We start from the raw sequence: 14,932 nt of genomic DNA on the forward strand, positions 1-14,932 counted from the left end.
AGAATTCTGTGGGGGGCAAAAACCAGATTTAAAATGGATTCATTTTCTAGTGTAATGAGGTCCTTACAATCTAAAACTAGGTATTGATGAACACAACATCCATAATAGAATCACATCACTGGATATTGTGTATTTAAAGTATGATCGATAGCCAATGGTGTAATATAAATCCCATCACTACAAGAAACAAGTGCCTCAGCCACTCCGGATGCTATTTTAGACTGTGACTTGCGATGCCTCAAAAGGATCTGCATCCCAGAGTTTCACCTCTGTGATACCTTGGTAACTGATACACACACACACACAAGTGTATTTCAATGTTTTACAAATTTTCCAACTCTTGAATATAGGTCAGCATAATAGAAACATGATTAATAAACTGTATGAATAATAGCAAACTGCTACCCCTATTATTTGCATTTATGAGCTTCAAAATTAACAGTACCGTTGATGGAAGACTGCATACGTGATGACACATTGCAGCAACGGATTAGCTGGGACACCACAGTGTACAGTTTACCCAATTCAGCATATTGGTATTTGATCGGAGGGCCAGGGCCTTCATCCAATGCCACAAGCATAAATGTGGCAGGCACATTGAGTTTTAAAAGTTGCGTTTTTTCTGCCACACCTAAAACAAATGTAAAAGGGGAAATGTAATTAAAGCTAAGTGAAAAATATTCTACAAGTTAAGTAAGTCATACGCAATGTGATTTCATACACCTCAGATTTTATGCAACTATTCCCAACTTAGAAATCCATGAATAATGCTTTGTACCCTCAAACACCAATCACAGTGAGTACTGAGTAAAAATTATTTAGCAGGCATTTTTATGAAATTTGTTGTCTTGAAAAAAGAGCTTTAATTTTCCTACTGTTAATAGACATGAGACCACTTTCCATCATTCCTTTTTCTCATCCTATTTAATAGCATCCTTAATTGGCAAACAACTTGGCAAATTCAACATTCAGACACTTATAACTCAGTCTTTTTAAGGCCTTAAAAGACTGTGCTACTACCCTAATATAATAGTTCAGGAGAGAGCTGTGAAATATTTTTGAGACAGAAGCCTTTAATATATTCTGCAAGCCCCCAGAGAGCCTTTCTATCAGCTGAAGAGAGAGCCTAGATATAAACCTAAATTGGTGGAACCCATTACCACAATTTGCTAAACCAAAATTTCGTGTGAGAAACTGCAAGTCACTTTTGGTGTCAGAGAATTGGTCGTCTGCAAGGACATTGCCCAGGGGACAACCAGATGTTTTACTATCCTGTGGGAGGCTTCTCTCATGTCCTCACATGGGGAGATGGAGCTGACAGACAGGATATACCCCACTCTCCAGATTCGAACCACCGACCTTTTGGTCAGCAGTCCTGCCAGTACAAGGATTTAACCCATAGCGCTACCAGGGGCTCCAATTTGCTAATTTGAAAATATGTTATAGAGACCATGTTAGCTATTGGACATATAAACTGAAAGTATGCCCTAACAACCTATGGGACACATTTTCTTTAATGCATGTCCATGATTACTGATCTTCTCACTCAGGAATTAAAAGAACTGCTAGAATATATTCTTTACATCACTTATTTAAGCCCTCCATAACCATTTCAAGAATATCATCAAACATCAAGCAGAAAGTCTTTAAGACAAAGAAAGCACATTACCTAAATTGGCATACATCACAAACAAGTTGAAATATTGCTGCAAATGACGCCCATGTTCAGACACCTCCCTTCTAAGAAGATTCAACACAGCTCTCAGCAAGTGGTCACTCAAACTTAAATTGTCAAAGGCCTAGAAATCAAAAATAGCATTATCAATTTAATATGTTTTATTGAATGAAATGGATAAGCAAGCAAATTATGTGGCTTTACTCAGGCCTTTTAAGGGATCAGCCAGAGTTAAATTTGAGAATGATGAAATCAAAACTTGGAAAAGTTACTTTTAAGTGCAATTCTCAACATCTCCAGCCAGCACGGAGAGAGGGATACAGAAACTGTAGGTTAAAACAGCCATGTCACTTTAGGCTTTGAATGAAATTATTCTAACAACTAATTACACTGTGGTAACATACAATTCTTAATCCTTCCGCTATACTAAATTACTGCTATTGCTAGCTCCCCTATTTTCAAGCTTAGATGTAAGATATTCAAACATTATTCATTATTTTTGACTCTCAATACTGAGTTAGCTGAATATGAGTCTGAATTCTTCAAGAAAAATCAAGTCTCACAAGCACACAGCCCAACATAAATTCCTAAACCTTTAAGATGAATTATATTATCTTGATGTTAAAGCATGATCAATGTTATATCCATGCAGAGTTATGATTTAACATCTTTTATTTATTGAATTCTGGTTGAAAAACTGAGCATACCTGAGTAGAAGGTCCTGGTGAAGCAAAAGGTGAAGGACATGGCCCATCTTGTAATGAAAAATGTGCAATGAACACTATAAGTTTTGCAAACGCTCCCCTCACTTCAGCACTAGGGCATTCCAAAAGGTATTCAGAAAAGCGATTTGAAACGTTGAAAAGGACATTGTGTGCAAACCAAAAACGTACATTCTTGCTGTGACGAAGGAGAATGCATAAAGCATCATACCTGGGGGAGGGAGGGAATAAAAATGGATGACATCATATTTCCAGAAGACATAGCTATTTTTCTTAGTTAAAACATTACATGCTAGTAACAGGAGTACCAATTATTAACTGTTCATGCATATTGTAGTTTATGGGGTACTGAATATAGCATGGAGATGACAATCAAATTACAGCAAAAAAAAAAAAATCCCTCCGCCTTTCTCCTGTGAACCTTGAACACTACAAAGTTGTCAACAGTAATAAAAAACAGTTATAAAAACGCGAAATAGCTTAACAGTCAACTTATATACAAATTAAACTGCTAGAGATACAATTTGAAAGAAGTGGAACAAGGAAAACTGGCAGGCCCCAAATATTCAGAAGCATAGCTCCTACAATCCTTGATCACTATCCGTGGTGGCTGGGACTATTCCAAAACATCCAAGGAAATGTCTAGAACAGGGGTTCTCAAACTTTTTCAGCCGCAAAGCCCTTTTTGAAGCAAAAGTTTCTTCTGGAGCCCCAAGAAATATTATTATATTATATCTATCTATCTATCTATCAGGCATGGGCTCAGACAGTGGCAGATGGATGGCGAGTGGTTGCGTTAACTAATTCACACAGTGAAAAAAGGGAAAGAAATAACAATACAATATTTAAAATGAAGAGCAATTTTAACCAACGTAAACTTAACAGCATTTCAGTGGAAGACCCCCGTGGCCATCCAGTCCAACCCCTTTTTGCTATGCAGGAAAAGGACAAAGCACTCCCAACAGATGGACACCGAGCCTTTGTAATACTACTACTACTACTACTACTACTAAACATCAGGGGCCATCAAGTTCAACCCCCTTCTGCCATGCAGAGAAAACACAAAGCACCCTCTGTGTAGCAGGAAGGAATTAGGGTTTTGAAAGCAAAAAAAAAAAAAAAAAAAAAATGGGGGAGGGGGGGTCTGGGTGGCTAGAAAAAGTCTGGGTTGCAAGGGAGGTGGGGGAGAAAGTGTTTGTGCCTCAGGAAGACACTAATGCTACTATTGCTGTTATTGGCAGCTCAAAACTTTAATTTCCCTGCATTTCTTAGAAGGATATAGGAGGAATTGGGAAGCAGCATGGCACTGTGGAGCCCTTCACTATCAGTTGTGCAGCCCAAGGGCTCATCAGAGCACACTTTGAGAACCCCTGGTCTGGAGGATACTGGTTGCTTTACTCCCAATCTACACTTTCTCATTACATACTCCTGAGACTCAATGGTAGTTGAAACTACAAATATTAAATTTTCAGCAATGTTAGCATTCTCATTTTTTCAAATTAATTGCCAAAAAAGAAGAAAGACATTAAAAGTAAAAAAAAAGAAAAAAAGCAATGCTCTATTTTGAAGCTTCATTCCACTGCATTGATCTTCCAATTTTGGATGATTAAATACAGGGTTAGTCAAAATGCATAGGCCAATAAGCCATTCAATTGAATGGCTTATTGGCCTATGCATTTTGACTAACCCTGTATTAACATATGAACACTATATTAAAACACTAAAACTTATTTTTAAATCCAATATACCAATCGCTGGCAGGACCACGGACTATTTTCTTTGTGTGAAATCCTGTGGTAAAAAGAAACCTAGCAGCAAGCTGAACACTAATCATGGTTATTTCTTCTGCTTCAGGCAACAGGTGATCTTGTCCTAAAGAAAAATGGAATAGAAAGTGCTATGATACAACATATTATTATTTCATAATATATCTTACTACTGAAAATTGGCATGTTAATTTAAGCTTTAAAAGACACTCCATTATTTTGTAATACTGAGTGACAGTTTATAGCAATTTTTTTACTCTGTAGTATATCTGAATGTAATAATAATAATAATAATAATAATAATAACGACAATTTTGTTTTGTACCCGCCTCCATCTCCCCGAAGGGACTCAGGCCGGCTTACATGGGGACAAGCTCGAGCAAACTTAGTAAAAGTATAACACATTACAATTCATAAAACAGCAACAAAACAAAACAAAATAAACAACAGCATAACACAATATAAAAAACAACCATCAAACAGACAACCAGAACTTGAAATAGAGAAACAGGGCTCGAGCAGGGGGGCCAGTTCGAATCAGTTGAGGGCAGGGCTGACAGATAAAGTGCAAATGCCAGATGACAAAATTGGGGATAAGGGCAATATGAGTTGGGACACTATAACTCTGGGCAGGGGACAGTAGTAAAGTGCAGGGACTGAATTTTGGATCATAACTGGGAGCTGGGGTTTCTGTGCAATCGTCTAATAAAAAGCACAGTGAAAAATCCCAATTTTTAACTCTTTGCAAATGATGGACAAAGTTGGAGCCAGCAATGTAAAATTGCATCACAGCAATTCACATTATTATGTATACCATTTAAATGCAGAAAAAATATAAGCAAAATTCAGAATAGCAAAAATGTAAAATGAGATAGAATCATAGAATCAAAGAGTTGGAAGAGACCACATGGGCCATCCAGTCCAACCCCCTGTCAAGAAGCAGGAATATTGCATTCAAATCAATAGAAAGGATGACCTGATTTTTTATTCATTTTAGATATTAAGAAATAATTTTGTTGCCATTTTGGAATCACAAGAAAACAGATAAATTTAAGATTAAAGGGAAGCACAAAAAGATGAAACTGTAAATGCTATGTCCTCCCACAAACACCCATCTATTTATTTTATTAATATCCAAACACTGACCTGGAGGAGGATTCAGGTAGACACTGTTACAAGTCAGTAATTTCTTTACAAACTGGAAGTATTCTAGGCTGTACTGCATTCGGTTATGCATGAACTGTACGTTTTGCTTCCGTACGCTTCGCTCAATGGCAGATGGCATTTTAATCTGATGGGGTTTAGTGGTCATTGTAAGTTCCGAAATATATTTTATTAGTTCATTATCTTTGTCTACAGTGTCCATACGTTCATAAAAAAGGATGTAAGCATTCCACCACCTCTTCTGACGTCTGTAGGACATGCGCTTCATCATGTGATCGAATACTTCCCCCATGTATTCACCACCAAAACACTGATTTTTCATTTCTTCATCATCATCCATTTTGCATTCTGTTACATCTCCATCATCAAATTTATACCATCTGTTTTTCTCACCATCTCCACCATTCCTCTGAATAATGTAAGAATAATAATGTCCACCACTGGCTTGTCCACTGTGCACCAACACACCCACTAGTCTGTATTTTGTACTTCCAGAGTGTTCATTTTCAGATTGCTCATTCTGTATTAGCTGATTTTCTGGATTTACATCATCCCCTTCTAATTTAGCTACTCCTGCCACTGTATAAGGTTCCATGTCCAACTCTCGTGGAAATTCAAAATAATCATTGAACTTGATTGCACATTCCCTTTCCCAGTCATAGTCAAATCGCTTTAGCTGGATGGCAAGAACTGGAGGCAGCTTTTTAATTAGCAAGCGCTTCACCGTATCAACCTAAGAAACAAAGATATGAATTATCCATACCAAGAAAATTGACTGGTCAATTGCCAAGTGAAAAAGCCATAACACTGGAATGAATCAAAGCAAAATGAATCCCACATTATGACATGCACTCCATATCACAGACAAACTTAAAATCATAATAAAGCAAAGATGATTGGTTTGTGGTCATCTTGAATTGTGGCTATTAACTGGGGCAGGCAGAGCTTAATTTTCCTTTGCATGCAATGAAGCCATTTAAAATACAGGTTGAACTTCTCCTAGTCAGAAAGCCAAAATTGTCAATTAGGTGGTTGAAAGAGTGACAACTTATTCATACACAAAATTATGAAAACAATATCGGATAAAATTACCTTTAGACTATTGTATAAGAAAATAAATGAATTGTGTGTTTAAATATGGGTCCCTTTTAAAGATATCTCATTGAGTATACATATGCAAATACAGTTATCCCAAAAGTCAAAAAACCTGTACTAGTTCTTCTTGCACTACATAAAGTATTACAAAGTTTTTAGCATTTCAAAACAGAAGTATACTATATTTTACATTACCTTTTTATTGCATTTTTCACAATGATACGCATTTGCACCTTCCAGTAAGTCTCCTTTGACATACTGTTCCAAGGAGTCAAGCAGGTTTTGGTGATTTCTTATATCTACATTCAGAGTTGTAAAAGATTCTTCACATTCGTACCTACAGATGGGAATGATTGTGTTAGGTATGCTGAATGAATAATCCCCCAAATTTACTGAAATATGCATGCAATATTAATAACTTTGGGAAAGTATATTAGAAACACATCATGTAGATTTAAGATAAAGCAGCCAAGTAGTCCACTGTTTTGATCCGTACAAGCTGAGAATTGAATACAAAAAATGATACATCACCCCTTATACAGAAATGTTAACTACTTAAAATAAAAGATACATTATTTATTAATGTATGAGTATGCGGAAATAAAAACTATTTTATCTTATATACATTATGGACTGCAAAATAGTTATTTTCAATATTTTAGTTATGTTGATATTTCAAGAAGAAAGAAAAGAGGTTTTATCAATGCATTCCTGCAATGTTTCTCAGACTCTTTCAACATGAATGTATCATTATCTGAAAATGAGGAAAACCTCTGGCTCCCTCCTAATGGCCACTGCTCTGGTTTCTAGAAGGAGAGAAGACCAGACAAGTGCAGTTCCATTGTACTGAGGCCCAGCTGCTGAGGAAAGGCCCATCATACACCTTCACTGCCATTGCTCTGGCCTTTGAGGAAGAGAAGGGCACTTCTGGGCCTACTCCTCTCTCTGATATCTCCTTTTCCTTGTGTGTCACTTTTTAAAATATCTGCAGTAAACAACGCAATGGTGGGGAAACATCAGCTTTTTCACTAATCCTGCTGGAATACTGTGCCTGCCGACAATAGGGAAGGCGAACAGCAGTTGGCTTGAGACTCTCTTACTGAGCATGAAGAAGATGCAAGAGAGGGGAACAGACGACCCTGCCTTAACAGCTCCCTCCAGTATGTTAAAAAAGAGCACATTTTTTAAAAAAGCTTGGCTATCAAAACAAGTCATAAGAGAGATGGAGGGCAGTGAAAGAAAAAAGTTCTCTTTGGATGTATTTTGAAAGGTGGTTTCATGTGGTCTCTGGAAGGTTGGAAATGTTATTGTTTACTTGAACTGGTTCTTTCATTTCACATGTGCATAAAGTAACTGTTGGATAAAAGTTTTCTGTAATCTATTGAACTGCTCTTCTTTTCTGTAGGAATCTATCTCTATTCTTTCCATGTTATTTCTGTCTGTGGTACCAGAGTTTCTGATAAACAAGTAATACCCAGAAACACATCTACTATGTTGACTTCAATGTAACCAAACTTCTTTATACCATCTCTAGATAATGGTCTCTGTACAGTTACGGGCCAGAAGAAAAGAGTCTCTTAAAACAATGTACATTATCGCTTTAATAGGTTTTTATTCTATGAGAAAGAAATGTATACCTCTATTTTAGATGATGTCAAACTTACCTATGTGGACAGCCTTGACAGATCTTCTGATCAGCAAATGATCCACCCAAAACTTTACTTAGCATTGCTGGGTGACCTAAGGCCTTTAAAGCTTCATCTAGACTATCCACCAAAGAATTAAAAAATTCTAAAGCATCGTGCTGTTCACGTAGATTTACAGGTTCACCCCAGAGTCTAAAATGGAAAAAAAAGAATTCTCAGATAACCAGAACAAATTTATAACAAATGATAAATTTCATAAAACAGCACAAACACATGAGACATTTGCTATAACTTAATTGGTATGTAACAATTGTGCTGCAATCCTCCAATGTGCTGTATAGCCAATAAAAAGTGACCAATCTATCTGATTTCTTGAAGGTAGTGAGGGAACAAACATCCATCTCACAATGTTTCATTATAACAGTAAGTGGAAAATTGAGGATAAATTGGGGGGGAGGGGAAACCAAGTGTGATTCAGCCTCCAAAATGGCCAAACATTTATGAGGTTGGTTCCCACAGTTCTATTTTTAAAGTGATGGCTTTAGGAGGACAGAAGCAGCACAGGAGCTCTGGTTGCACCTCCACACTCGTCTTTCCAGAGTATCTTAGGAAAATGTCCACATAGCAAAATGCCAGCAATTTTCCCTAGAAGCATTCAAAAGAATTGTTGGTTGAAGTCAGATCTCTACTACTCCTACCAACTTTTAAAAGTTTGTTGAAATGGGGTTCTTTCTGCAAGCACTGTAAATTCTCACCAAATTCAAATTCTTTTTCAACCTTCCTTCTCGAGGGTCACCTGAGATGTTTCTCCAATATTGATGAAATGCTTAAGAATGAAAAAGAGGTCTATCCTGTTTCACAAAGATGCTATACTCTCGGTGCCCATTTTTATTTGTGAAGTAGACTGTTCACGTGAGAGATGCCCCTTCCATACAGCTAAATAAAATCCCACATTTTCTGCTTTGAACTGGAATATATGACAGTGTGGACTCAGATAACTCAGTTCATATAATTCTGGATTATATGGTTGTGTGGAAGGGCTCTGAGTTTTCTTCACAAAGGAATTTCTGCACCCAAGTTGAGTTCTTCAGTCATGGTTCTCACGTAACATAATATGAACCTTGCCGTTCCCTTTTCCTATGTCATGTGCGCATTCTGTACAATGAATCATGTCAGAGCTGCCCAACCCAACAGTTTGCTCATTTGTTTCTTTACTTCCTATCTTGCCTTTCTGCCTTATCCTGCCTTTCTCCTTACATCAGACCCAAGATCATGGTGATATCGTCATGTAATCCTCATGTAAACACAGCAACGTTTTGTTCCTCGAGTTCTTTCATTTTACTTCCCACTTTGTTTAAAATAAACATGTTGTGTGGCTTTTTGTGAGTATGTAAATTACATTCCCACGTAGCACTGTAAATGCGTGTTAAGATATCACATAAACACACTTCAATGTAAGAACTTCCCATTTACCTGAATTGCTTCCAAAAACCCCTTGGTACATAGTATTGTAACCTGGAAGCTGCTAAGTGACCAAAGATGACCTGAAGATGTCTCAATACACCTATATTGTATTCTTTTCTGTCTTCTGTTTTACTTAAAGTTGGTTTATCTTCATACTGATGTGGATAGCCAAATACTTCATCTCGTGGATCAACATTGGTCTTTAAAAGAAAAAGTCACATTACATCGTTTGTATGCTCAAAACATTAAAATAACAAAATAAAATGGAGACATTACACCATGTGAACAGATCCCAAAAGTATTAACTATGAAAATGTAAAAATATAGTAGTCTAGACAAAGTGTGGATACATATATCATTTGCCCCATGAAGATTTCAGGTCACCAAACCCAAGTAGGCAGCTTAGAATCGCATGAAGAAGCAAGATTCTAAGGAAATTATGACACTTTTTTCTCCAGTTTTCTCAGCATATTTGTCACTGTGACATCATGCTATACAACATGGCAAAAAACCATAAATATGGTGTGGCCTAGAAATGGAATCATTGTGTTCTGCATAACAAAAGAGCATAAAGAACACATTGTTTTTCACAAAATACTCAAAGAGAGGTAAGTGCTGCAGAAATAAAAGTGTAACTCCATCCATACCAGTTAATCCTAATATATTCCGAAAGGAAACTATAACTGATAGGTGTGTTCTCTCCTAGTGCCTAACTGAACAAATACATAATATGCATTTGACAGCTAATATTGCAGTACAAAAAAACCCTAAGGGAAATACTTATTTTCTTTCCACAAATTTTTAGAATTCATATATCAAGATAATTTACCAACATCTATTATTTAGCCTCTTCACAGTAAAGCTTAATTCTAAAATTTTCTGAAAATAGCAAATAATACTTTCCTTTAATGACAACTCACGTGGCTTCATTCTACTGACATTACCCTTTATGTAGTTTTGCCACTGTAAACCTGCAAACCGTGTTTGGTGCAGACAAACTACATGATTTAGACATAGTTATAAATGTATCTGTCACCATAAGAGCAACAGGGAAAATCTGCCAAATAATTGCTCATGTTCTTTCCTCCCTTTCTTCACACAAGAATTGAAATTGGAAACTCCACTAACCTTTTACAAATTACTCCCTTCCGTTTTCCCTCTGTGACTTGCCTTTACCAAGCTACTTGCTAACTATACTTAGCTTTAAAGCACTGTTTGAAATGCTGGGGGATTAAAAATAAATGAAAATAATGGAGGAATTCGAAGAACATGCTTATATTACTTGAGAAAGCCAGGAAACTTCAATACAAAAGAATAACTAATCACTAATACTGTTATAATATGAGAGAAAAACATAAAACACTCAGAAGTAGAGGTCTCATGCTAATTTTTAAGTTGTGGCCAGTGATATACCACAATAAATTGACATAAAAACATACTGAAAACATAGAGCACCATAATTAACCCCACAATATATATTTCAAAACAATCAAGACATAAAATGGGAAAGCAGTTTATACAGTAAGTGTTACCTCATTGTCTTGCTTCTCATCTCCAGACATATCATCATCTACATCACTGCCAGTGCCCTCAATCGCAAGGATCCCATTCCTGATGGCAGGAATCATATACAGTTGCTGAATGACAGAATTCATGTAACAAGTGGCACCAGCGTTTTTTAGCCCTACAAATCCCTTTGGTGGGCGTGGTCCAACAGGCGGCAAATATTCCCATTCTGTTAGTGCTTCGCAAGCTAGGAGAGATGAAATGCATTTGAAAATTTTCAAAAAATAAAATAATGAACATTTTGAACTATTAGGCAATATACTTACAGTTACAACTATAAAAATACAACCAAATCAGATTTCATGACATCGTGAAAATGATTACAACAATGCAAAGATACTGAGAACTAAAAAGCAATTCCCATTCCTTTTATCTGAAATTCATCCTATATTTGTAAAAAAAATTGTGCTTATAAATACATGGAGCTACATCCAAAATGGTGTGAGTGGTATTTCTTTATTCACACGATACATAATTACATTGTTGTTGTTGTTTTATCATCATTATTATTTATCCCACTTCTCTCCCATGGGTGGGATTATCCGATGGTTTCCAAAGAGGTCACTTCAGATTACTGAAAGCCTGTCAGAAATGGATTCTGAAAAATCTGACTTCTTATGGAAACAAGGATTGGTGAGAAAGCTTCAGTGAAGACACGTTTTCCCCATGATAACTCTTTTCAGTGGTGAATTCCTTTCTTAGGGGTAGATTTCTTTCACTTTCTGTTGTCTCAACCCGTTCTTAACTGTGTTGTTTGCAAGTCAGATGTTTGTAACTCAGAGACTGCCTGAAGTGTTACTAGGGCGGGAAAGGGACGTAATGGAATGTAAAGTACAGAAATATCTAGTTTTCTTATTTTGATTCTTCTTTTTGTTTCTTATTCTTCAATTTCATTCAATTTTTATTTATTTTATTTTCCTGAAGTGGCTGCCCTTGGGAAATGCATGCAGAGCCTTTAGGGCTCCATGGGACCGGTTGGGAATCACTGCTCTAAAGAATTCCTCTATCTATATTGGAAGACCTTCTATATTCATTTAAATATCCTAACCCTAAGCTTTGTTTTCTGTTCACTCCTTGTCTTAAGCAACTGCCATCTCAAGCAAATGTATAAACTTTTGACAAAGGAAAAATGTCTTAAAGGTACATGGAATGCAACAATTCCTACCAATATATTTCACAGCGTAATGTATGCACTTTATACAATACAAAATATTTTATGAAATAATACATACTAGTTATTGCAGTGCCTATATAATACATTTCCGTCAAAGTATCTACTATTTGCTTGAGGTTTCGGACACAGCCGACTGCTAGTGCTACTAGCAACTCAAATCCAGCATTAATGGTGGCTGGGGAACTACAAACTGGTATGGCCTGCTCAGCAGGCAATTCCCCATTCCTCATGTACTGTAAGTAAACATTAGAAGCGGGAAAGATGAAATCATCTATTAGTTCCTGAAAAAGAAAGGAAAATGAGTATTAAATTAGGAATTACCTAGAAGCTATAACATATGGTTCAGAGCAAACACTTCAGGAGAGCAGAAAATCAAAACACATTAATAAAGACAAACACCAATACTTCACTTTTCAGCAAAACATTTGCTCACATTATAGCTATTTCCTTGCAAAATATCAATGATCATAACTAATTTGACAAAGGATTCCAGAAAGATGTCACCACCTTTCTGAGGCAAGGAAAGAATTCGCCATCTTCCTCAATACTATACATATATACATCTCCTTGGTCCTGATCATAATTTTTTATTATGCTCTAAAATAAGTACAACACACAATGAAGCCTTTAAAATGTCACATTTATGTATTGCATTTACAAATTGCATTGCTTAGCAAGTGTTTTGCACTATTTAAAATATCTTAAGAAATGAGAAATAAAAGGGGCAATTTTGTACTGCAGCCTTGTTCACTGTAGTATGCATTGCTATATTGGTGTATAGGGGGAGGCAGCCATTTTTTTGTAAGGGAATATAGCCAAAGGAGTTATGAACAAATCATGTATAATAGAAGGGATATTTTATTCTACATATACCCTTTTATGTCATTCTAAATAATTCAAGGGGAATAAGATTACTCTTATTTAATTCAATGTATACCTAAACAACTTATGCGAGTTTATAAATTCCTATTAACCTTACTAGTTGGCGCCATAATAATGTAAACTTCTTTATACAGCAACCACTTACTTTAATGAGATTAGCACCTCCTTTTTCACAACCTATATGGTATTTTTTTTCAGGGGTTTGGAATGCCAATAATTCCTTTGTTACTCCAAGGTGTCCTTCTAAAATCGTCTCCTCTACACCTGTTTCTCCTGTTCTTTTCACTTCATCCTAACAAAAAAGAACAACCAGACACATGAAAACACGCTGTTATAATTAGTTACTACTGTTATAATTCATTTATTCAAAAGATTTTTTTCTAGACTTTCCATTTTACCAATTCACACCTGAAAGCAGTTAACACATACAATTAAAAGGGAATATAATCAGCACAGTTAACAACAAAAACTTACCCTAATCCTTTTAAGCCAGTCAATTTCATTGTTAAGCAGAACTTCAGCATTGGGTACATTAATATTACTATTGTATGCATAATTAAGAAGATGCCTCAGTAAAGTAAAGTAATCCCCTGAATGCTTAGCACGCTCCCGCGCAGTACTCTATAGAAGAAAAAGATAATAAACTAGTTTGAAAAGGCATTTGCATTAATAGTAATAACACACAGCATTTCTTACAGAAATATAGTGGTTTTTTAAAAAAGTGAAATAATGGAAGTTTTTCATGAATTGACATTTCTGTATAAAATTCAAGCTATGTTGGATCAATCTTTTGGCAACTCCCCACCTCAATGCAACCTCTCCGATACATTTAAGATCTTTCCAGAGGGTCCCTACATGTCTGAGAAAGTGTCTGCGTGAAGGATGCTTTCCAAAATAAGAGAAATAGGAATGTCCTATTGTATCATCCATTTTCTACTGGATTCTACCGAGTCTTCAATTCAAAGCATCACCTCCCACAATGTAAATACTTGTAAACAGATACAGTTCTGTTACCAAAATTGTACACAAGAAAACAGAAACTTTTTTAAAAAGCCTACAAATGATTAAGAAATTCAAGAATGTCAGCATATTTGCGATAGCTACTTGAAAAGCAATGTCACCTCCAACAATTGATAAGAACCAAATATGGCATACTTGAATGAAGTAAAATTTCCTCAGGACAAGTTTACACATGAAGGCTGAACTCCCTCACTGATCAAAGGTGTTGTTCTAACAGTTTAATTTTTCCTTCCACCATCTATTTTATAGTTTATCTTTGTTTCATAATAAGTATGTCAGCTAACATTTTATCTGGCTATCATATAGTGACAAATGTTTGTTGCAATAATCATATTATGGCTAATTCAAGTGCAGGCACACATTTAAAAATATATTATTTAATGCAGCATCTCCAACTTGGGCCTATAACCAATACAAAACTGTTGGAGGAAAAAAGCTCTGCTTGTGCTACTATGTTGAATTAAAAACACTCTAAAAGCTAGCAGTGGCCTAAAATTATTGCTGCTTCACGTGGGGAAAGTACTGTCACTGCCTGCATATTTGCCTACATATACATGCCTGCTACTACCACTTTGCCTCTCATCCCTCCTAGTTTCTTCTGTTCTTGCTCACTCTCAGTGTTAACATCTCTGGCTTATGAACTGCCTTCTTTATAGGAACTAGTGATTCTAATTTAAATAAAGAGGGGCTTTTGGAGCAGCTGAAATCTTTCTAAAGAGATCGACTGTCACTGCCTCAGGCATGCACAAGAGAGGGGA

General features: G+C 36.2%; 1 protein-coding gene across 2 annotated transcripts in view; it reads right to left on the bottom strand.

Moving 5' to 3' along the window:
* Positions 1-14,932, bottom strand: part of USP9X (ubiquitin specific peptidase 9 X-linked) — a 90,195-nt gene that overhangs the window by 14,316 nt on the left and 60,947 nt on the right. For both annotated transcript variants that reach the window (XM_060770192.2, XM_060770193.2), the window contains 12 exons: positions 13,629-13,775; positions 13,300-13,446; positions 12,331-12,553; positions 11,065-11,285; positions 9,542-9,732; positions 8,087-8,260; positions 6,618-6,759; positions 5,310-6,060; positions 4,146-4,269; positions 2,383-2,608; positions 1,670-1,799; positions 446-631 (listed from right to left, as the gene is read on the bottom strand). In XM_060770192.2, coding sequence (XP_060626175.2) covers positions 446-631; positions 1,670-1,799; positions 2,383-2,608; positions 4,146-4,269; positions 5,310-6,060; positions 6,618-6,759; positions 8,087-8,260; positions 9,542-9,732; positions 11,065-11,285; positions 12,331-12,553; positions 13,300-13,446; positions 13,629-13,775 — 2,662 coding nt within the window. The remainder of the gene's footprint in view (positions 1-445; positions 632-1,669; positions 1,800-2,382; positions 2,609-4,145; positions 4,270-5,309; positions 6,061-6,617; positions 6,760-8,086; positions 8,261-9,541; positions 9,733-11,064; positions 11,286-12,330; positions 12,554-13,299; positions 13,447-13,628; positions 13,776-14,932) is intronic.

This window comes from Anolis sagrei, chromosome 3 (genome assembly GCF_037176765.1).
Source record: "Anolis sagrei isolate rAnoSag1 chromosome 3, rAnoSag1.mat, whole genome shotgun sequence".
Lineage (NCBI taxonomy): Eukaryota > Metazoa > Chordata > Lepidosauria > Squamata > Dactyloidae > Anolis > Anolis sagrei.